Here is a 25,806-nt window from a genome sequence, read left to right on the forward strand (position 1 = left end):
GTGAGAAAGCTTGCCAGTAGCTTCTCGAGGGTCGTGGTTCTTTCTGGGGATTTTCCGGGTTCTTCTTCCACCATTAATACTGGCCGCCATGTATAGCCATCATGTGCTGAAAAATGGCGTTAAACCCTACAACAACTACAACAACAACTATATTCGGATTAGGCCTATTTGGGTTTGATATTGCTCATCTAACTTTTACATAATTTAACATCTAACCATTTCACTAAGCAAGCATAATACTGCAAGAAAACAACATGGGTAAACTATCTCTCAAAATTTACCTATTTTACTAAAGTCTGGTAAAAACAACTTATAAAGATAATGAGATAATTAATATGCATAATCTACTGCTCATAATTAAACTTTCCAAAATCTTGATGATACCATTCATCAAGGTTTATACAAACTGGATGAGAAATATATTCTCTAGATCTAGAGGTAAAAAAGCTAAGCCAATCAGAAGCAACGCATCTGATTAATATGTGCATGTCTATGACAATGAGGATATAAGGATATTTAACAAGGTGGAGCAAACTCTGAATGGAATTTGGTCTCCATAGTGGTAGCAAGTTTGATCAAAATCGGATCAGAAATCTGGCCATCTAAAAGGTAATAAGGTAGCCAATCAGATGTAAGATTACCTCATTAATATGCATGTCTTCCCCATTTAATAAATCTATTAATGATTTTAATGATATAAGTCCATGTTTCAGGTCTGATCAAAACTGGATTAAAAATATGGTCTCCTGAGCAAGGTTGGTAAATCAGATGCAAGGTCATCTCATTAGTATACATGGATCTCACTATTAACAAACTTGTCTGAGAGTTTTGATGACATAAACCCATACTCCATATCTGACTGAAATTTGATCAGAAAATATGGAATGGTAACAAGATATTATTGGATAGTAGATGGATGAAGTACAATGCACACATGATCATATCGTAAACTCACTTGGTCTTCTGGTCAGGTGCGCTAAAACTTGAGTAAAAAGTAATATTGTCTGAAATTCTAATCAATCTATTCATACAAACATGCTAGCCAAATAAGTAATTTTTACCCAATATTGCCAACAAGCTTCTCGGGATGGCTGGACATAGACAGACAGACAGACAGGACCAGATTAAGTTGGGTATAAAATGCACAAATAACTTACAGCCATGTTGGAGACGAATTCCCAAGTCTGTTCTGGGTTCTCAAAACTTGGCTCTGACCTCAGCAGGGACAAAGTGAAGGTCAACCCTGGCTGATAAGGGGATGTAACTCTTGATACGACAGAAGAGCCTGAGAATTTTTCAAATGAATATAAGTGAACTGTACTTTGGTTCAAAGCTGTCTACAACTGTTAATATTAATGAAAAATTACTTTCCAAAGGCACATTTTACTTTTGAAATAAAGAACAATATCCAGCTCAATTTAATGATAGTTCCATAGAATGTAAATGATTTGCCACAATTCTTCTGCAACATTTGAATTCAATGACCAAAATGAAATACTTAATGTTTAATGGCCAAATGTGGAAAGAATGGATAAACATGGGTATACATCTTCTATAGTTATGAAGTTGCATCCAAATGTAAAAAATATTCATCACTAAGAAATCGGTCTCCACTGAAATGGGAATTTCAGTCAGTCACATGCTAGTGTGGATTTATTAGTTTAAACTGAAAGAAAGAGTACCCAAGCTGGAACTGATATTGCTTTCTCTTATTGCTGGAGACTATTTACAGCACTGGCAACTAAAATCATCCCCAAAAAATAGGAATAAAGTGCGAGTCTAGACTTTACCTGGATGTGAGAGAACAAACTGTCCTCTAAATCTGGTCTCAGTTCGGAAATTGACTGCCATTGTGCCATCAGCCTGCAGTCGCATACCAGTAGGGTATAAATAACCTGTAAATTAAAGAGAAATTTAATTTTAACTCATCATATGTATAGATCTACTTTACTGAAAATTACTTCTAATAATATGTAGAAAAAAATGCAGATAAAAAGCTTTCACTTAAAACAATTTAAAAAAACCTACTTGTCAACTTTTCAAAAGCCAAGTACGGAAACTGAATAAATAAAGAAAGGGAGATTGGGACTTAAAATCAGGAGGTTATTTTGCAGCATTTTTTTTAAGCATCATTTTTACTAAAGACTGATCAATCTTCTGGGTCAAATATGCATACAATTCTCAAAGGATGCACCATTTCTATCTGTGACACACCTTATTTTCCCCTCAAGTGATGCCCCCTTTCATATTCTGGTCAGGTGTGGCCTAGCTGAGACTTGCTCATTTTCATATTTTAAATGCATAGTTGAAGCAAATGATGTGTATGTGTATGTATGCATATGTGTGTAGAATCTCACAGCAGAAGCAAATTAATGTGTGTATGTACGTGTGTGTGTGTGTAGGATCACACAGCTGAAGCAACTGAAGTGTGTGTGTGTGTGTGTAGGATCACAGCTGAAAAAACTGAAATGTGTGTGTGTGTGTGTGTGTGTGTTTGTATGTGTCGGATCACAAAGTTGAAGCAACAGAAATTGTGTGTGTGTGTAGGATCACACAGCTGAAGCAAATGAAATGTGTGTATTTTTGTGTGTGTGTAGGATCACACAGCTGAAGCAACTGAAATGTGTGTGTGTGAAGGATCACATTGTTGAAGCAACTGAAGTGTATGTGCATGTGTGTGTGTGTTGTGCAGGATCACAGTTAAAGTGACTGAAATATGTGAAAGAAATGTATTTGTGTAGGATCACATAAAGTTCAAGGAAATGAGTGTGAGAAATGTGTGTGTAGGATCATACACAAATGTGTGTGTGTGTAGAATCATACACAAATGTGTATGGAAAATGTGTGTAGGATCATATATGAATGTGTGTGGGAAATGTGTGTGTGTGTGTAGGATCATACACAAATGTGCATGGGAAATGTTTGTGTGTAGGATTATACACAAATTTTACCAGCCAAACAAAAATGAAAATATTTAGAATATCTTACTGCACTCTGACAAAGACTGGAAGAAAACCAGAAAATGTGCAACTCCAATTTGGTGAGGAATCTGTTTTGTAATTATTTTCCTAATAAAATATTAGTGTGACCCTGCTATAGCATGCTCTGCTAAAACATTTTCATACACAAAAAAAATATTTTTCAAAGTATGAGAAATAATGTAAGAAACGTTTATTATTATTTTGGGGAAAAGATCGTGTATGAATTTGACTATAATATGATCATGGAGTGGCTCCTGAAAATTTCTATATTTGTTCATTCATGAAATAATGTAATGTGCAAGAAGTTAATGACCATTTGGGGGAAGATACCAAGTATGAATTTGTATATAATACAATTGTAGCATGGCTCACAAGATTTTAGAATATATTCATCAAATTCTTGAAACACTCAACATTTTATGTCAAAATAAGCTTTGCTAATTAAAAAGCTGATTAGTGTTAATCTTATAATTACTGAACTATAAGCAATAATTCCAGCAAGTCTTCTCCTCTAATCTTTGATGCGTTCTGTGTAAAAGTTTTGCTCAAATGAAAGAAAAGATTCTCATCTGAATTTGTAAATCAAATAATTCCAGTAAACAAAGTTGATCTCACTATTATATGTTGTTCAAATTAAGGGGCAATTTTTTTACATTATAAAAATGATACAGAAAGCCATCTAAATACACACACATGGCTTTGAGTTGTAATCAATTATCATGCAGTCAGTTGAAAACTGATTACTATTCTGCATTTCCTATAATTACCCCATTGTTCTTTGATGATTATTCTTGCTGTATTCAAACAAATAGTGGTCAAAGTGTTAATAAGTGGGTATTTACAATTGCTTATCTGATAGAGAACTTAGGGGGCCCAGAGTGGCCGAGTGGTCTAAAGCACTTTCCATTATGGATCACTGCCATCTCACCTCTGTCTGCGTGGGTTCGAGTCTAGAATTCGGCCAATGTGGGTATGTCAGAAAGCTTGCCAGTAGCTTCTCATGGGTCAGTGGTTCTTCCCGGGCATTTCCCGGGTTCTTCCTCCACCATTAATACTGGCCGCCATGCATAGCCTATCGTGTGCTGAAAAATGGCGTTAAACCCCACAACAACAACAATAGAGAACATAAAGCGTTTACTGTTCAGTTCTAAATCTGGATGGCCATGTCAATGGGTCCATAATATTTGCACCCTAATTTGTCTTTTTTTGGGGGTGGTGGTGGTAATGCTTCATTCTCTTCAGCTAATTTACCTGGTTGTTCATTCCAAGTCCTCCTCTTTATTGGGGGCAGGGAGGGAGGGGATTAAGCTTAAATGGGTAGGAGTTGAAACCTGCCTCACTACATGAGCAGTTTATATTGTACAAACATGATTGTTCTCCATTTTAAATTGGAATTCCGCTTTCTCCTGACTTGAATCAGATTTTTCTTGATATAGTCCATTTTTGATATCATCTCCGATCAGGTTTGTTAAAAATGGTCTGTCCCATCCTATTCTGCAATGACCCTTGTAAAATATTTGTTCTATATATTAGCTAGCACACAACTCTCGTAAAGAGTATTTTGATTGGTCAATGGTTTAAATTCATCCAATGAATCTTTGTGTAATAGAAACTGATGGCAGTAGAAAGAAGAAGCATGCTTGCAAAACATGGTGTCAAGAGTTGTTGAGAGAGACCATGAGATGAAAAGTTTAGATAAAGGTTTAAAAAAACGTATGAAAATGGGAATGGCTGGTGTGAAAAGTTGACAGAAATTTAGTTACTCAGCTTATAAGAAAACTGAACGCTAGAGGACTGGCATTTCGTGACCTCTGCAAGAAAGGTCTGAATTATGATAATCGTGGTTGGAAGAGATTGGAACAGCACCTACAAAAGAAGCTCATACAGAAAAATTGAAGCTCAGAAGGCATCTGGAAAAAGTGCCATTACTATAAGAAAGATTTCTTGCACGAGAGAACAGATGTAGCCCTCTGTAAGAATATGCGCACTGCATGTCACCACTACAAGCACCAGCTTGAAAGGAAAACAGCTCTCATTGAGAAAGAAAAGAAATGATTGCACATTGAGCCAAAAAAGTCTGTGATGACAAAAATGAAGGCTAAAGAAATCATTGCCAAAGCTGCAAAAAGAGCTTGATTGGCATATCAACAGGTTGTGTCCATTGAAGAAAAAGACAAGTGAATATATGGGATTATTTATATATAGTTCATGTACTTGGGTGTTTATTTAACATATTTGTTATGAAAAGAGAAATTCAACATATTTGCTGCAAAAATTGACAAATTATTGTGACTTAATTATGATGTGAACAATGACATGCACATGAAATAACTTCAGCAACAATAGTATTGGAGAACAAATTCATGTGACTATAAATATTATGAAATTATTGAAGTTGAACATTTTTGGTAAGTTTATTAGTTTTTCAAATGATTTTGATTTATTTTATGATCATAAGTTGCATCAGGAGCAGTTTTTTATGAGTGTAAAATGCGTTTTTGGACCCCCAGATCAAGGGCACTGCCCCTCATGACCCTGTTGGGGAAGGAACCGCAAATCCCCCTTAAAAAATTTTCAGCACTTTTTATAGAAGACCAAAATCATGTCTGATTGGGGGGAAGATAAAAGAACTTTGGCGAATAGAATATGCAACATGGGAGTGGAATGTGAAAGCAAAATGGTTAATTATTTCTGTCAAATAAGGGGCCCCCAGTGGCCGAGTGGTCTAAAGCACTCTCTGTTACAGATCACTGTCATCTCACCTCTGTATGCGCTGGTTCGAGTCTCAGATTGAGCCAATGTGGGTATGTGAGAAAGCTTGCCAGTAGCTTCTCGTGGGTCGGTGGTTCTTTCTGGGGTTTTCCTTGGTTCTTCCTCCACCATTAATACTGGCCACCATGTATAGCCTATCGTGTGCTGAAAAATGGCATTAAACCCCACAACAACAACAACAACAACAACAAAACTATCAAATAAAACATGGTCTCTCAAGTCAGGTAGTCTACCAATAGTGGTCAACACATACTGTAATAAATTTGAGCTGCTTTGAGCACACTTGACATAGTTTTCATGCATAAAGTTTTTAGAAAGGCAATAGGCAGACAGAACCGTTGACATCTTGTTGGGTGAGAGGGCAAGTATCAAGCATAGGTAGGTGTACTGGGATGATGATGATGGTGGTGGGAATGGTTAACCTTTGAAGCCCGACTCATCTGTTGGATTGCTGACACCATCTTGCCACAATATAGATGTATCGTAAACAAAAGTCATTCTGAGCTGAGAGCTGAGATCATAATGCTGCCATCCACCGGTTGCAACAGGAGAGTGAAAAATGTAGGACACATAAAGAGGTATTCGCAGGGAGACATAAGACTGCTTCAGGTTCAGAACCTGAAATGTAAACCAATTTTTGTATACATTATTTGCATATGAATTCATTAATTCACAAGTATCATTATTTGTTGTTTTATACAAAATTACGTTGGAGGGGTACTGTATGTACATGCTTGTAAGTTCAGTCCAACTGCAAACAACAAAGATCCTAATCTGCCATTGTGCAATAGGCCAGCAAATCAGGGTCTATACTGGTTGTTCTACTGATTGCTCTTAACAAAATGCATAGATCCTGATCTGCTGTGTATTATGTGATGGCAGATATGGGTCTGTGCAGTTTGTAGTTGCGAATATACACAGTAAACACTATTTTTGTATTTGCCTATAATAAGCAAGGAGCACATTCTAACAGGAATGAATGGGGCCTTCTGTGGTATTCATAGATATATCTCTGATGTTCAAAGGAAACACTCAAACAGGATTACTGTTATTTCTGGGTTTTAAAATTTATAGTTTTGAAAATTGTGACCCCCCTAAATTTATCCAAAGAACATAACTCTGACTTGTAATTTGTTTCAATGTACATGGTTCATTTTCTTCTCTTTTTAAATGACATCTAATGGTACATCTGTCTTGATGATCACCTTGTCACCCTTACTTTATTTTATTTACATGCATCCACTTTAAAAACATGGATTAGAAATATTCATTAAACATCTTAACACAATTTGCCATAATGTTTTGTCATCTGTGTAATAACCATGTCTGTTAAAATGCTTTGAATTGCTACAATGGCAAAGGTCATTAATATTATAATGATCTTCAATGTCCATATATAATCACTTCAGTCCAACTACAAACTGAAGGCACATATCTGTCATTGCATACTGTACCAGCAGATCTGGGTCTATGCAGTTAGTTGGGTGTAACCAGAACAATAAAGAATATAGACCCTGATCTGCCAGTGCATAATGCCATGGCAGATCTGGGTCTATGCAGTTAGTTGGGTGTAACCAGAAGAACAAAGAATATAGACCCTGATCTGCCAGTGCATAATGCCATGGCAGATCTGGGTCTATGCAGTTAGTTGGGTGTAACCAGAAGAACAAAGAATATAGACCCTGATCTGCCAGTGCATAATGCCATGGCAGATCTGGGTCTATGCAGTTAGTTGGGTGTAACCAGAAGAACAAAGAATATAGACCCTGATCTGCTGGTGCATAATGCCATGGCAGATCTGGGTCTATGGTGTCATAGCTGGACATGACTTGTATATGAATGTAAGTGGTATGTAATTTGAATGCTAAACTGTCAAAGGTCACTTGCATTAAAGTGGACTCAAAAGCCACGTGCTTAAAATTGATATTTCCAACCTGAATAGCAATGTATTTTGAATATCCACTAGTCTAACGATGGCAATGTATTCTGAATATCTACTTATCTAACAATGGCAATGTATTTTGAATATCCACTAGTCTAACAATGGCAATGTATTTTGAATATCCACTAGTCTAACAATGGCAATGTATTTTGAATATCCACTAGTCTTACAATGGCAATGTATTTTGAATATCCCCTTGTCTAACAATGGCAATGTATTTTGAATATCCACTAGTCTAACAATGGCAATCAGCACCATTAACTCAGTATAATATACTTATTGTTTTCAAGCATACATAAAAAATAAAGTCATATGTGCCATAGTGACATCAGGTTTATTAAACCCTACAAACAATGAGTTTTGTAATTTTTCTTAATTGACAGTTGGAAAGTAAAACTTTGTACAATAATTATACCTGTAATTACACTGCGTCTAATCTAGCATGCACAAGTGTGTGATTCTTGTTAATTTCTAATTTTCGAGCCCTACCTTTATATCTTCATTAAATCACTCTAATATCCTCACCTGTCCATCCGTTTCAATTTTACCCCCACAGTCACTGACTAGTTCAGACATGTTATAGTAGCTGATAAACTCCCATAAGCAGGATTCCAAGTCTAAATTCCTGAAAAGAATAAAAGATATTTGAAAAATTCGGCGACATAAAATCTGTTAGTGTTTTCATGACTGTTAGCTTTTCAATGCTTCAGATAAAGCCTACATTTTAATCTGAAACAATTTCAAAAACAAGTGAATTTTTTTTGTGGTGAAAATTAATATTTTTTTTTACCAGATTCCTAAGTAAAAATTAATTTAATCTGCACAATACCGTACATCATAAACATTTTTGCAAACCAGTTATTTATGAATTAATGCCATTAGTGCCTTTTTCAGTTTTAACATAGAGAAATTTAAAATACTTCTTTACAATGAAAACCTTGTATCAAAAAATTAAAACAAAGATTGAAATTTTTCCACCTTTCAGCATTTATATTCTAATCAGCAAGCTGATGATGATTAAAAACAACCTTTCTATACAGACATTCTCAAATTCTCAACCCTCCATATAATGTCAATGGAAGTCATAAGTTGTGCTGTATTATAAGGGAGTACACCTTACAGTTGCCACCCATCCACATCCACTTTGTTTTTGTGAAACATGCATGCCACAAACTAAAGACATGCAGACCACAATCCCAGCCCAAACATTTTGTTTTAAAATCTAGAAAAAATATTCCTATAATTGCAAGAAAATCAAATCATTTCACCATTGTATGAAATTAATACACACACACATTTTACATTACATTTGTATACCTAAAATGGTTTTACTGCATTGAGCAAGCAAATTTTTAATAAAAAAAATTTCAGGACCAAAATGTTATAAAATTAGCTAAATACTTTTCAAAATGTTGAAATGGTTCTGAAACTATCATTTAAAAATAAATGCTGATATGTCTATTAAATTTTTATTGGTCTATCTCAAGTGGTTTTCTTTTATTCATGCTAACAAGATTCACATCAAAGAATATATAGGCAATGAAAGTTCAAACATGAAAAAAACCCAGAAAATTACTGTAATGGCCTTAAAATCTGAACAGATCATCCTCATACAGATGTAAAAATATGCCTGTAACAGATCATCCTCATACAGATGTCAAAACATGCCTGTAACAGATCATCCTCATACAGATGTAAAAATATGCCTGTAACAGATCGTCCTCATACAGATGTCAAAACTGCCTGTAACAGATCATCCTCATACAGATGTCAAAACTGCCTGTAACAGATCATCCTCATACAGGTGTCAAAACTGCCTGTAACAGATCATCCTCATACAGATGTCAAAACTGCCTGTAACAGATCATCCTCATACAGATGTCAAAACATGCCTGTAACAGATCATCCTCATACAGATGTAAAAACATGCCTGTAACAGATCATCCTCATACAGATGTCAAAACTGCCTGTAACAGATCATCCTGATACAGATGTCAAAACTGCCTGTAACAGATCATCCTCATACAGATGTCAAAAATGCCTGTAACAGATCATTCTCATACAGGTGTCAAAACATGCCTGTAACAGATCATCCTCATACAGATGTCAAAACTGCCTGTAACAGATCATCCTCATACAGATGTCAAAACATGCCTGTAACAGATCATCCTCATACAGATGTAAAAATATGCCTGTAACAGATCATCCTCATACAGATGTAAAAATATGCCTGTAACAGATCATCCTCATACAGATGTCAAAACTGCCTGTAACAGATCAGTTATACAGATGTCAAAACATGCCTGTAACAGATCATCCTCATACAGATGTCAAAACATGCCTGTAACAGATCATCCTCAGACAAATGTCAAAACTGCCTGTAACTGATCATCCTCATACAGAAGTAAAAACAGGCCTGTAACAGATCATCCTCATACAGATGTCAAGCTATGTTTGTAACATATCTTTGTCTACCTCAAGTGGTACTGCTTCACTGTGTTAACAAAGTTTTTGTATCCTAAAGGTCTAAAAGGTTCAAAAATATGCATTAAAAATTTATAAAATTGCTGTAATGTCCTGCAAATTGAATCAGGTCATTTACATATGTGTACAAATAAGCTCATCAAATTTCATTCTCTCCACTGAGTCATTTCTGTGAAATCTTCTTAATAAGCTTCTGAGGATAAAGACAGACTGATGGAAATACAACTGTACAGATAGACAGATTGATGGAAATAGGACTACAGATAGACAGATTTGTAGAAATATGACCACAGATTGATGGAAATATGCTTATATATAGACATACTTGTGGAAATATGACAATATACATGAAAATATGACAAGAGACGGAAAGACTGGTGGAAATGTGACCACAGGTTGAAGGAAATATAACTATATGAACAGACTGCTGGAAATATGACTACATATGAACATAAGAAATATGACTACAGACAGATTGATGGAAATATGATTGCACAGACAGACAGATTGATGGAAATATGTGTACATAAGGACAGATTGATGGAAATATGACTGTCCAGACAGATTGACAGAAATATTACTGTACAAACACTGATGGAAATATGACTGTACATATGGACAAATTGATGGAAATATGGCTGCACAGAGAGAAATTGATGGAAATATGGCTGTTCAGATGGACTGACCAACTCAAGATGTCCCACTAACAAAATACCATTTGGGAGCCACATTTAATTATTTATAATCGGCTCAATGAAATCAGCCTGAAGAGATCATGCTGGCATTAGAGAAGAGCTATGGTATACAGTGTTTTATGTACTCTCGATGAAAAGGTGCCATAAAGGCCTCCTGAGTAGAGTTTATGCTGCCTCTTGGACTTTCTGGGGTCCATGCCTATTATGTGATGTTTTATTTAGTACTAGCTTGTTTCATCACAGCAGCTATAAATTTTTTATTGAAGTTCCCATTAAGTTCATTTATTTTGGCATTTCTCATTGAAAATTAATTATTGTTTAATTATTTTCACATGTTCTTATTCATTGTAAAAATTTATACAGGAAAGATATACAGTAGAAAAGATATAAGACTGCCTTCACATATAGTAGCCCTATCATGGGTGTCTTTTTCAAGTGCTGCACAGTAGTTAACAAAATGAAATCCTATGTTTCATTTTGATCATTTTCAAACAATTTTTTTATACAGGTTATAACAGCATGATTATTCCATTTCTCTGTGGATTCTTTAGTTTTGTTCAACCATCACTCCCGATAATGGCATCAGATTCTATGTGAAAGATCCACTGTCACTGATTTCAAGTAAGTTGTTTCCAACAAACTGTCAATTTATAGTACTTGCGTTTATTTCAAACCATCAGTTGTTATGACTTTCAATGACTTAATTATTCAATGTGAAAAACTGAGACATTCTTTATTTCTTTCCAATTTGCTTTTTTCAGAATTCTGTTGAAGCAGGAAGTAACCTTGATCAATGAAAAGCCTGCTGTATCAACAGTGACAAAATCATGCATCTTGATGACTTGGTGGATTTACCTAATGGTCAAAAAACAAAGCAAAAGACTACCTACAATATAGATGGATTTCTTGCGTGACTTGTATGATATATTGCTGACGTGTACATGTGCTATTTCACATTTTACTATGACTAAAAAAGAGCAACATTGTGAAAATACTGGGTTTACTGGTCAATCCTATTATGAGGGGCCACTATTTATGTGTTTATCCAAGACATATGGCTTTGTTTATATCACTATAAATAATTCCTTATAAATAACTTTAATCCTCTTAAAATATTATTTTTTTGTTGAAAATACATCTGATGCACCATGTTTTAGCAATAATTTTCATTTTAACTAATGCTTAATATTTACAAAATCAATTTTGGCCAAAAATATTTTGCAAATATTGTATTTTTGCAAAATTTGCTGAAGTTTTGTTCTCACTCAAACTGTGAATTAAAGTGCAAATGTCAAGACCCTGGTAGTCAATACCTGTAGAACCGCAAAGTAGTTTGACTCCTTAGTTCTGGGCTAAACTGGTATGGTTCCATTTCTCCAAGTATATTACCATTTTTTGTTGCATTTGTAATAAAGCCAACCCTAGTTTGAACCTCATCATAATCCAGAAGATTTGAGCAACGATGCTGGGCAGTTCGTATTCCATCTCGGCTCAGTGTCAGCTCAAAGTTTGATAGAAGTCTTGTTGAAATTACTGGAAGCATGCCATCACGATGTGGGATTGTTATCGACAGTCGGACACTGTTGGGATAGTCTCGATCATCGGGTCCTACAAAAATCATGCATGTAATAAATATACTGGGCAATTTTAATACATCAGAGTTCTTTCCATAAATTGAATGTTTGGTGATTTTATATAACAGTATTTGTGAGCCATTTTATTGAAGTGATTTATATTTTCTTCCTTATCATCATAATCAAAAACATAATTATAATTTATTAACCCTGGACAGATACTGCAATAAAATAAAATAAAATATTCAAGACTTTGAACTTCATTCATGCTCTTGGTTGACCAAGAGATCTGGGTCAATAGAATGCTTTCTGCAGAAACTTCTTTCTATGTTGTTGACTGCATATATCATGAAAATAATTGTTTCAAAGGTTTCATTATTATTTAGTATCTTCATCCATATTTGATTCCACATCCAACTCATTGGTCCAATACTGATGAGTGGTTTTATAGAAACATTTGAAAGATTTTGCTATTTTTAGTAACAGTGGCCATAATTGATGGCAGATTGGCATCATTTGTAATGATGAGAAAAGCCCCATGTACTTGGATAACTCCTGTCAAGTCTGATCAATTTTTGTTGAGCAGTTTTTGAGAAGATAGTGGATAATGTTGTTTTTCCATATTTAGTAATGACAGCCGGATCTAATGGCAGATCAAGCATTTTTCAAAATTAAATCCAAGCCAAGTCATACCAAAGACTTACAAAAATGGTACTAACAGTTGCCACATTAGGTGATCAGCATTAAGAGGTTAGTGTTATGACTAGCTGGCCTGGTGTTAGCATAATGTGACTGGGTGGGATATCATGCTACATGTCTGTGGCATGATGCCAGTAATATACATCACTATAAACTGCCATAATGCAGGCATCATAGCGATATGACTAAAAAATTAATAAAGTTATGTTGAAGATCCAGATCACACACACACACACACACACACACACATCTTTTTTATTATGAGGGTTTGATTTTGTAATGTGGATAGTTTGCTAGCTGTACAGTGACCAACTTTGTGTTTGTCACAATTTTAACTGAGAATATAAATTTACCCATCTCAAACCTTCCTCTAGATTCATTAGTGATATGTATCATAAACAGAATTATAAACAGTATTCAGCCAACCTGTGTATCTTAGTTTGGCAGTGAATGGATCAGCCCCTATCGATCCAATGACCCTGGGCATGCACATGCCCTCTGTTGTGCTTATGCTGATAATGTCACTTCCCAACTCCTTGCCAGGCTGCTCTTCCAGGTTGACCGCACGTGCCATGCACTGAACTTGACTTCCTGGAGATGAATGAAGAATTTTAAAATATATGATAAAATATTCTACCATTTCAGCTTCAATTTTCATTTAAATTTTTTTAATAAATATACCTATGGAAGTCAGTAGCTAAATTGGTAGAGTGGCAGACTCATAATCTAAGGTTGTTGGTTCAATACTTGCCCAAGTCAGTTGCCTCAATGTGTCTTTAGGAAAAGCAATTAGCTCCTATTTCCTCAACAAAATATAGCTAAAAATGTGTTTACAATTCTGTTAAAACCACCCCCAAACCCAAATTACTTTCAATTTTTGCTTAGTACAAATTTTATCATCACTTTCTTTGCATACAAATTATTTCTTTTTTACTTTTAAATTATCATTCCAATTTTTTCAAAAACTGCAGGAATGTTAAAATCATCAAAAGTAAATGACATGAAATGAAATCAGTCATTCTATATTCAAAAAATGAATTGTTTTCCCTGGATAACAATTTTTGTGGTTTTGTGAAGAAAAATGTTTTTGATAGTACCAATTTTTTGTGGAGGGCTAAAAGTCCTTGTGTAGAAACAGGCTGACAGGACTAATTTTTTATTTTTTAACTCCTTAATTCATAGATTAGTGAAAGTTTGTCTGCAAAATTATCTCTAACTCAAACCCCACAAAGCCTCACCATGTGCTATGAAGTGTTGATGAATATTTTTTTGTTCTACAAGGTACAAATTTATGACACAAATACATTTCCAAGGTAACAAACAGTCTGTTATCTTTGTTATACAAGCTACACATTTATGACACAAACTACATCTCCATGGTAACAGTCTGTGATCTTTGTTGTAGAAATACATTTATGACACATAATACATTTCCATGGTAACAGTCTGTGATCTTTGTTGTAGAACTACATTTATGACACAAAATACATCACCATGGTAACAGTCTGTGATCTTTGTTGTAGAACTACATTTATGACACATAATACATTTCCATGGATATCTTTGTTGTGCAAGCTATACATTTTCACAGATAAAGCATTGTGCATTGGATTTTAAAATGTGTGGGTTTTACTAACCAAAAAATCTACTCAAACTGATTAAAACTGACATCACATTTCTATAATCTCTGAAAATTTTCTTTTAGAAACTAACATTTTCTGCAAAATGTTAAAATAATTCAAGCAAGAAACCTATTATTGGTAAATAGTTCAGAATATTTGACTGAATGTTATATTTTATGAATTTTAAATATCTGAATACTGTGAATGACTGTCCAATTTTTAAGACTCATCCTTCGTATAGCCCACATGTGTGTATAGCTTGTCTGGAATGTAGCTGATAAAACTATCCAACAAACCTCCTCCAAAGTAAATACTGTCTAGAGTTATGTCCCTTGTAGTGGCAAAGAATGTATTTGATTCCACATCTTGTAGATCGCTGGTGATGCCATCATAGCTGCTTGGGGCAGAGACTCGCCAGCGGAACTTGGTCAGGGTGTCATTAATTTCCTGTGCCTCACAAAGCTGATTGGTGACAGAATAGTCGGGATGCTTCTGATTACATGGCTAAAATAGAGCAGGTTATTTTAACTTAATAATTTAATAGATGAGCTGGGTATTTTGGAACTATTGCAAAATCTAACTGGACAGTAAGATACTTACCAGTTATTATGTACTTTTGAGAGAGTGACATGTGTAAGGTGAAGTTGCTTGCATTTAAAACATGCACAGTGGAGAGAATGTTGTCAAACCTCTATGCTACTTTGATGTAATGTGACTGACATTTCTTTGGATATTGTACTTTTGGAAATTGTAAATGATCTAAGCAAACTGGTAACTAAAATTACTGCTCCCTGGTGCTCACAAAATCAGCTTGAATTAGTCTAAAGTACAATATCCTTAACAGCTATTAAATTAGGGAAAATGAATTTTGCCAGACTAGACAATACCAGCTTCTGAAATTGCAATGAATAAATTACCAAATATATAAAATGTAAAAAAGTCTTTTTTTTAAATACAATTTACCTCTGACGTTCGGGAAGTGAAAATGACCAAGTGGAGCTAGCAGTTTTCTGAAAGGTGCACATCTGGAGTAAGGCCAAGCTGTATAATATATAACCCATATTACACCCTATCAATCATACACCAAAAAAAAGGGAATTAAAGTTTTTTGAACAATACTTAAAGATATACAGGGTCTTTTTAAAATAGCCAGTATAACCAGTGAGGAAACCTGGGGAAACTCTTATTCTTTAAAATTCTAATTCTATGCAAAATGCTAAACTGTAGAGCACCATCTACTTGACTAACTTAAATAGTCTCTTTTGCCCTCCAATATCACAGACAGAAAACTTGTCTCAATGTCAATATACTCACATGCCAAGTTTGTGTGTGTGTGATTTGAATTGTTAATGTAGCTTTAACAATTTTTCAGTCATATCACTATGATGTCTATAGTGTGACAGTTTATATCATGCCGCAGACATTTAGCATCATGTTCCACCCAGTCACATTATCCTGACACCAGGCCAACCAGCCCTAACACTAACCTCTTAATGCTGAGCACCTAGCAAGGAAGCTGTTAAAACCATTTTTAGAAGTCTTTTGTATGACTTACCAGGGGTTGAACCCACAACCTCCCACATCCGAGGTAGACTCTCTAACCACTAGGCCACCAGAGTTGTCGCATGCCAAGTTTAAGTCTACAGTTATTTTGGGAAGGAAATGTTGTTTACCTGGGATCATGCAAAGTATTTTTCAGATATATCCAATGGTCATGTGACCTTAAAATCAATGTCAGAATGCTGATTACCAAGTTGTCTTTTTGGAATGCAACTAATTACAAGGTCAGAATTCCTTGGTATATGTAGAAGTCACTGTGTTCATAAGCTGACTTCTACATACACCAATCTTGATTAGACCTGGTTTTCAAACTCCTTCAAAGTATGCAGACAACATGATGTTAACATCTTTACCATTCTCATACAGAACTAAATATATATGGCAAGAACTATTTTAGTCAAAAAAGATATGTAAATGCCACCAGTTATTCAAGACGAGTTGGTAATAAGATTTTTGTGATGGCCACTTCAGTGCCATGTGGAGGTCAAATCAGGTAGTTTTTCATTTGCAAATGCCACCAGTCATTCAAGAGGAGTTAACAAAAAGATTCTCAAGATGGCCATAGTAATGCCATGTGATGGTCACCATTTCATTGGCAGCAACTGCATGGTTTTGCAGTGTTTTAGTGAAAAGCCCATATCTATACTACTCAGTCATTCAGAAGTAGCCATACGAAGGTTTTCAGCATTCTTTTAGTATAGGCATAACATGATAATGAAGTCTTTAAAAAAAAAAATATGTCAGTAACTGTAACAAGATCTTCAGCAATGACCAGTGTGATGGTCATTTTGTGATGTCATACTGGCATAATTTCTACTTAGGACCAACTACAAGCAGTACAAGTATCATAGGTTTTGGATTGTCCATGATGCCATGGTGGACATTTCATCTGTCCATCACAACTCTGGCATGATGACTGTTGTGATTTTCCTTTTTTACCATGCACATGCTGCTTAATTATCTAATATTTTGGACAGGTTCTGTTTTATTGTCAATATTTGAAAGATGCCACAATAGAAATATGTGATGATGGTCACCTGCTAAATTGCATTGTACTGAACTACAGCAGCCAGTGCAGAATGATCTGCCTACAGTAAGATTTTAAATATTAAAATAATTTTAATAGAGAGAGAGAGAGAGGGAGAGAGAGAGAGCATACCTGCCAGAACACATGAAGAATATGACTTCTTACTTTAAAACCCCCTGACAGGGTCATGTTTATAAAAGCATGATTATTGACTCTTAAACCCCCAGACAGGGTCATATTTATAAAAATATGATTTTCAGTAACCTTATGAAAAGAAAGAGAGACCAAGAATGAGAGACCTTTCTTGATATTGAGAGTTATGTATGTAACCATTAGAATTAAAGAGTAATGCTTAATGCTCATGGAAAGGTCTCACAACAGGGCAGTTTAAACTGTTCATTGTCCTATGTGATTAAATGGAAAAGTGTCAGAGATAAACAACTATCATTGCACATATTATTTAAGTAAATGCTAATATCCAGGATGATTTTATGTTAATGTCCTTGAACACTGCTGTGGGAGAGCCCATAAATCTAATTTGCATAGGTAAATTATACATAGTCAAACAATACAATTCGTTGAAGTTAGGCAAATCAAAAATAGATAAATATTAAAGAAACAAAAGTTATTACAATTTGTTGCCTTGAATGAGAATGTTAAAGCCAAGATAATTGGCTAGTTCATAATGAATTGCAAGGTTTCTCTGAAGTCGGATTTTACTCCACATATAAAATGTTAAACAAGATTATTTTGTTAGCTGGAATAGTGCGAAAGTGAGATTAATTTCTGAAGGCAAAATGTCTCAATGCATCAGTAATTCAAACCATCTGTGAATGAAGCCCACCAAAACTAAATTTCAGAACTTGAAGGAGTTTTTGAAGCTCAGTAGTAAGGGGAAGCATTGGAAAGTTTTCACCAACTGCAAACATCTTATCGACATAAGTAATTCTGGAATAATGTGTACTAGTCTGACTACAAACAACACAGACCATGACCATGCATTGCATAATGCACTAGCAGATTAGGGAAGGCCTATTTTGTTGTAATTATCACTCTAATGAAATGCAGACCAATATCCATCAGCACATTAAGCAATGGCAGATCTGGGTCAGTGCAGTTTTCAGTTAGATTCAACTTAGTAGTGAGTATATATGGTAGCAGTGTATTTCTGGAACTATTCAAGTCTGACAATATATGGACTGAACTGCTACAAATGATTTCTTGTGGGGAACAATATTTCAACAGGCCAATAAAATCACAATGATTTACTTTTTAGATTTATCTTCATGTATAAAAGACTGTAAATTGTTCCTGCTCCACATCAGTATGATTCCTCAACCTCAAACAATAAGTTAAAGTGACCTGATTTTCTTACTCTGACTGGTATTATATAAGATGAATACATGGATATCCGAAAACTTTTAAAACCATGATACTGATACAAAAACTTGCTGTCAATAACTGCAGAAACCTGGTGCTGATACAAATGCCAACTACTACAAAAATGATGCTATGTCATTTGAAGAGTGTTAAATGAGACAAAGCATGGAACATGCAAATACTAACTTGTTTATGATATACTTACAGTAATACAGACAAGTGGATAACCTTGGACAGGCTCTTTGTCTGCATTTGCTACATCGTCATAATCACGCAGGGAAACCACAATGGGCTTGGCAGGAAAAATCACGTCTGCCAATTTGTTATTCTCTTCTATGTAAATTAGTGCCCTATTATTATCCTGAAAATAGTATATACATATTGATACATATAATATATCCATATTCACACATATAATATATCCATATTCACATACATAATATATTAATATATACATATTCACACATATAATATATCCATATTCACACCTATAATATATCCATATTCACATATATAATATATACATATTGACACCAATAATATATCCATATTCACACATATAATATATCCATATTCACACATGTAATTTATATTCATATTCACACATATAATATATACATATTCACACATATAATTACTAAACCATGCATGCCAACCCAGAGAGCGCTATAAGCGTAATTTCGAAATATAAAAAATGAGGGGGAAGGGTCAGAGGAAACTCAGAATAATAGTATGGTTGCTACTAACAATAGCCCCAGGAAGCTTCTTTTCATTCCCTAATCATCAAAGGTTGCAAACAAGAGCCCCAGGAAGCTTCTTTTCATTCCCTAATCATCAAAGATCGCAAACAAAATCCAACTGTCTTTTGATCTTTGTGAGTTTGAACAACATGAATTGTTTATGGCATGAACACGTTTTCACACCTAATTATATCAACTGCCTTGATAAAAAGTTAGTCATATGTTTCACAATTACAGGAAAGCTGTCAATTAGTAATTTTACTTGTGAACCATCCCTACACACAGATAAAAGTGTTTGCATATGTAAAAGAGCTAGAGAGAGCTAGAGAAAGATGTAGAAACGAGTGCATGTGAACCACTGTAGTTTTCTTGAGTTGCTAAGAGGGTATTTAAATTATCAGATTGGTTGTACAAGACATTAATTTGACAAGACAAAATGGTTGCTGATAAATGCACATCATTGTTTCTCTTCAGGAGAGAAAATAACACCTCTTGTCATTAGCAAATTAAAAATCCAAGTGAGGATATGGTATCATTGTGTAAAAAGTTGTTAAATTTTGCTATTTTCTTTTTGCTTAATGGCTAAACTAAAATACATGTATCTTGGTAGCATACTACTGCTAATAATAATAAATGTGAACTAACAATAATACTGTTAGTGCTATTCAGTTCAAAATATAAAAATTTTACATGAACCAAGTTTGAAAGCTAAACCTGCATTCAAATGTCACCAATCTACAAAGGCAACTTTTACCTTTTCCCATGTGTGGCTGCTGCAGACAGGTTTGATTGTAGCAAAGAATATTTAGAATTTTGTTTCACTTTTTACACTGACGTTTGAATATATTTTATACCAATCATGTATACCAGCCTACCTTGACCTCAGCAACCATGTTGGAGTCCTGAGACAGATGAACAGAGAACACTTCTGAGTTCTCACGCTGGTCATCATAGTTGACCACAATCTCTGCAATTCTGGCAGTTACTCCTGGATCAAACTTCAGTGCTAAAACAAGAATAAGTAAGTAAGCAAAGGAAAATAAAAAACAAGTGTATATTCCTAACTTTATATATTGCAAAATGTTAATTTTTTTGTGTAGCAAGGGCAATTTATTTGCTTGGTGGACAAAAATAGTTATAATTGATCACATCTAATGTCATGTTTATTTGAAGCCATATACATTCAATGCCGTAATGAACCCCATGGGATGAATAAAAATGTTGATATTTTGGAGCAATTTCTCATTTGAAAACCCCAACATATTACAATTAATAACATTATGGAGGAGAATATTTTGCTTGAACAAGAAAGGTATATCATCTTTGGTAATCATTATCTCCTTTAACTAGGTATCCTGTCATTTACTGAAATCCACAGATTAGCATATAAGTACTATAATGGACTGAAATGCACATATTACTACTGCAGTGTTGTCAGGGAATGAAATCCACTGATCTTGTCATGGAGTGAATGTGATTTGGATTTTAACGTCGCTTTTAACAATTTTTCAGTCATATCACTACAATGTCTGCAATGTGGCAGTTTATAATGATGTCTAGCACTGAGGCATCATGTTGCAGACATGTAGCATGATGTCCCACCCAGTCACATTATCCTGACACCAGCCTGACCAGTCCAAACACTAACCTCTTAGTGCTGAGCGCCAAGCGAGGCAGCTGTTAGTACCATTTTTGTAAGTCTTTGGTATGACTCAGCTGGGGATCGAACCCACAACCTCCCGCATCTGAGGTGGACGCTCTAACCACTAGGCCACAGGAGTGGTTCCGATGTTGTCATGGACTGAAATCCACAGATTAGCACCTATGTAAAGTCATCATGGACTGAAATGCACAGATTACTACTTAAGTGTTGTCATGGACTGAAATGCACAGATTACTACTGAAGTGATGTCATGGATTGAAATCCACTGATGAGCACTTGAGCATTGTTATGGACTGAAATCTACTGATGTTGTCATGGACTGAAATCCACAGATTAGGACCTACGTGAAGTCATCGTGGAATGAAATCTACTGATCAGCTCGCAAGTGTTGCAATGGTATGAAATCCACTGATTAGCACCTGAGTGTTGTCATGGTTGAAATCATGCACTGATTAGCACCTGAGCATTGTCATTGATATAAGTCCATCAATTAGCACTGGAGTGTTATCATAGATTGAAATCATGCAGTTGGCTGGAATGCGATGGAAGCCAGAAATGCTGAAATCGGTTAAAAGGAAAAGTATCTTGAATAAACTGAAGTTATCAAAAAAACTTTATTCAATATTAGTATATTTTTATTTCTTACATTAAAGAAACATACTTCAACTTAATCTGATTGTTGCATTCCTGGCTTCCATCGCATTCCAGCCAATTGAATTGTAGGTCAAGAGAACTTGAAAACACATTCTTTTGCTTCCATCAGAATTTGAATTAACTGAATTTAGTTGAATGTGAAATACACTACAACAATTGCCATTATTTAGGCTGTAAAACGGTGACCTAATAGAACACAAATATCACGGCAGGTGTCTTACATTGTACAACTAGATCAGATGTGGACCAGGGCAAAGTTAATCAAAATATCTGGTGGGGTCAAAAAGAAACAGGCTGGACAAGGAAACAGATCATTGACGAGAATCATGCCCTGTTGTGACAATGACCTTGAGGTAATGGGGAATGACTGTAAATATGTGAAAAACTGTCCAGTTAAGATATATAAAAGGCTACAATTTCATTAAAATGTCTTTTTCATTCAAATGGTTAACCCATACCTGGACAAAGGTCACTTATTTACAGTTTCCCTTGCCATAAGTATTTTGTTGTTGTTGTTGTTATCAGATTTTAGTGCCATATTTCATCAAAAGATAGGCTATACATGATAGCCAGTATAACTTGCAATGGAAGAAGAAACTGTAAAACCCTGGGAAGAACCATCGACCCACAGGAAGCTACTGGCAAGCTTTCTCATGTACCCACAATGGCCAAGCCCTAGACTCAAAACCACACAGACAGAAGTGAGATGGAAGTGATCCATAATAGTTAATGCTATAGACCACTCAGGGCCTCACCATAACTTTGAACTTGGGGATGGAAGCACAGCTATGATATGAGTTCAAGTCATGATATTTAATTCGGCAAGGTATCATTTAAATATCTTCAGTGTTTCAAATGTTACATTCCAGACAAGAGGAAAAGTCAGAAAAAAGCAAATGTTAACAGGTGGACAACGTCATAATGCATTACACCAAACTTAAGATAGGAATATAAAAACCCTGAAAAGATGATAGATGTCAAAAGTTTATCACTGTGATCTACTTTTACATGTTATGAGTAGTACCTTCAAAATGAACACACCCATCATGTTTAAAGACTGAATATACAAGTGTCAGAGAAACCAAGCTAAATGCAAAAAAGTTAACATAATTAGTGGAGTTTGAAAAGAAGGTCAACGTGATCCACTTTTAAATATGGTCCATAGTACCACTGAAGATGAATGTATCCATCAAGTCTTGTGACTGTACATATAACAATTTAACAGAAACTTAGCTAGATGCAAAAAAATTAACATAACCACATGTGTACAAAATGTAGGTTAGTGTCCTTCTTTGCCCAGGGTAAGTAATATCACCTAAGATGAATATAGCCATCAAGACTCATACCTGTACATACAATATTTTTGGAGAAACTGAGCAAAAACATAGCCTAGCCAGTGGTGCATGAAATGAAGATCACTGTGACCTACATTTGTTTGTGGTAAGTAGAACCATCCAAGATGAGTATGCCCATTAAGTTTCATTACAACAGTGCCCAAGAATCTAAGCTAAATGCCAAAACTGTGAATGCCCATGCCAGTGACAGTTCTATGTCTCACCCATGCCCTTATGTCCCACCAACATTATGCACGTAAGACAAAAATTCAGTGTCAAAAAATTTTGAAAGCTTTCAAATACTTGTTTGGTTATTTGTCCTCTACACTGCTTAAAGTACTTTCAAGCCTACAACAGTGGAAATGTTTCATAAAAATACAGTCGTCCCTCACTTAAAGACTCCTCTTTATACCTGTCTTATAATTTCTGTATATTGTTATGGACTAAGTTTAATTGTTCAAGTTTTGTTTCAAAATTGCTGCTTGAACGTTATCTATGGAAACCTGATAGGCAAAATCCAAAAAGTCTGTTGACAATATTTGATATTTTCAAGTCCACAACACTTGTGAGCATCAAGATTAGGAAGTTCATCCCTTCCCAAAATGTATGCTTACGACAAGCTTGTTGCAAGCTTACGACAAGCTAGCTACAGTTGCGCAAGCTAGTAAAGGTGCTTGCACTGGCTTGCGCAAGCTTGCAAAAGGAATTTTTCTAAGTCTGCAAGCTTGCAAGTTTTCAGAATTTAAAGTTCAAGCTTGCGCAAGCATGTAAAAGGAATTTTTCCAAGTCTGCAAGTTTGCAAAATTTAAAATACTTGATATAAGCTTGCAATAATCAGTCATGAAAGTTGAAAGTTGGCAGGTCTGCTAGAGATCAGTACATCCAGAAATGTTGAAGAATATATGTTGTGACTAGATCATGCTCAGTATAAGAAACTACACTGTCAAATTAAAAGATATTACCAGTAATCTAGTTTTTATTTATAGCAGCTGATAATGCACTAGAGTTAAATAATATACATTTTCACCATTGCAAAATGCTAAGAACTTGAATTACTTGTACTTAGTTGATACATAAATAAAATATATTATTCCAACATTCCAACATTTCTCTGTGTTTAAATTAGCTATGAAAATTATTAATATATTTCAAAATAAACTGAATTATTTCTTGACCAAGGCAAAATATGAAATGTTATTTATCTACAAATGTCTTTTTTTACTCATTTTCAAATTTTCTACCTATTACAAGCTTCCCTATTACTAGCTTGCTGCAGTCTTCTCTTTTAGTTATATATATATATATATATATATATATATATATATATATATATATATATATATATATATATATATATATATATATATATATATATATATATATATATCCTGAGGCTCAATATACTATTATGAAATTTAATTAATTAAATTCCAAATTAAATTAATCACTAAATGTTCATGCAACAATCAGGTATATTGCTATTGACAGTAATATTAATTCTTCTTTGAAATGAATCATTTACAGCAGTAAGAAATATTCCACTATGAGAGACACATACCCTTTGAAAATGGATTGTAATCTTTCCCAGCCTTGGCACTACCATCCTTTGTGGAGACTCTGACACTGGACTCCATAGAAGTGTCTCCTTCTCTGATCACATTAATTCTGAGAGTTGTTGTATCCCCTTTAATGATTGGCTCATTTACAGTGTACCTATTGCTCTCAAACTTGATCACTGGCTCTGTAAAGAATCAAAGTGAACTAAACTGATAACATTTTATTACTGCCTTATCATATTTCTTTTTCCTCTAAATTATGCCATGCATTTCTATTTCCATCTTTTTCTGCCCCTCACTATATTATTCTCTTTCTTGTATATAAATACAAATACAATAAAAATTATGCAAACACATCTTTTGTATGTATAAACACAGAAATGTTCCTGTATACCGCATGACTTACCTTGATTTCACATTCATCAAAGCCAACAGATAAGCAAGGTATCTAATCTATATGTACATAAACTTTAAAGTGAGCCAATTTAAATGTAATAATCTTATTACAGAAAATAACATTACCATGTTCATAAGCAAACTTTAAAAAAAAAAAAAAATGTGAAAAATAATAAGAAAGGCAAGTGTAACATTAAAATATTGTGAATAAAAAAAATCATAATTATTAATAATCATGGTTTGCCAAAAATGACATTTTCAATGATAATTAAATTTGAGGATTGTGGAAGTGGACCTGTTTCCTTCCTTGATGTATTATTGTTCATCAGGATTTTTAATTTCTAGCCACAATATCACCAAAAATTAATACTCAATAAAATATTGTCAGTTTACAGTATTTTGTTGTAAAAAAATATGATTTCATAGCTTACTGTCTTCCCTGTCTTTGATCCTTATGAGTGTTGTAATCTGGCCACCAAGAGTTGCTCCCCCTGCTGTAGAACTTTCTGGTGTTCCAAGCACAAGCCTGAATGTCTCCTCAGTTTCATAAAAAGTATCATTCACAATGTGAACAACACATTCTTTCTCTCTTTCACCTGAAAAAGTGTTTTTGATCAGTACTGTACTGAAATATCAACTAGAGTTCTGTGTAATGCATTTCTCAAATACAAATCATGCAATGACCATTCCCACTCCCAACCCCACTCCCTTTTTATTTTAAAATTAG

General features: G+C 34.6%; 1 protein-coding gene across 1 annotated transcript in view; it reads right to left on the reverse strand.

Moving 5' to 3' along the window:
• The window catches only part of LOC149797807 (FRAS1-related extracellular matrix protein 2-like), a 266,726-nt gene that overhangs the window by 24,652 nt on the left and 216,268 nt on the right, over positions 1 to 25,806 (reverse strand). The window contains exons 11-21 of the mRNA XM_089962791.1: positions 25,511 to 25,675; positions 24,686 to 24,868; positions 20,352 to 20,482; positions 18,942 to 19,097; positions 15,066 to 15,273; positions 13,574 to 13,738; positions 12,188 to 12,482; positions 8,221 to 8,320; positions 6,176 to 6,371; positions 1,791 to 1,895; positions 1,158 to 1,285 (exon numbers count right to left, since the gene is read on the reverse strand). Coding sequence (XP_089818917.1) covers positions 1,158 to 1,285; positions 1,791 to 1,895; positions 6,176 to 6,371; positions 8,221 to 8,320; positions 12,188 to 12,482; positions 13,574 to 13,738; positions 15,066 to 15,273; positions 18,942 to 19,097; positions 20,352 to 20,482; positions 24,686 to 24,868; positions 25,511 to 25,675 — 1,832 coding nt within the window. The remainder of the gene's footprint in view (positions 1 to 1,157; positions 1,286 to 1,790; positions 1,896 to 6,175; positions 6,372 to 8,220; positions 8,321 to 12,187; positions 12,483 to 13,573; positions 13,739 to 15,065; positions 15,274 to 18,941; positions 19,098 to 20,351; positions 20,483 to 24,685; positions 24,869 to 25,510; positions 25,676 to 25,806) is intronic.

The sequence above is a fragment of the Sinohyriopsis cumingii genome, chromosome 6 (genome assembly GCF_028554795.1).
Source record: "Sinohyriopsis cumingii isolate HCF-2022 chromosome 6, ASM2855479v2, whole genome shotgun sequence".
In the NCBI taxonomy this organism is placed as follows: domain Eukaryota; kingdom Metazoa; phylum Mollusca; class Bivalvia; order Unionida; family Unionidae; genus Sinohyriopsis; species Sinohyriopsis cumingii.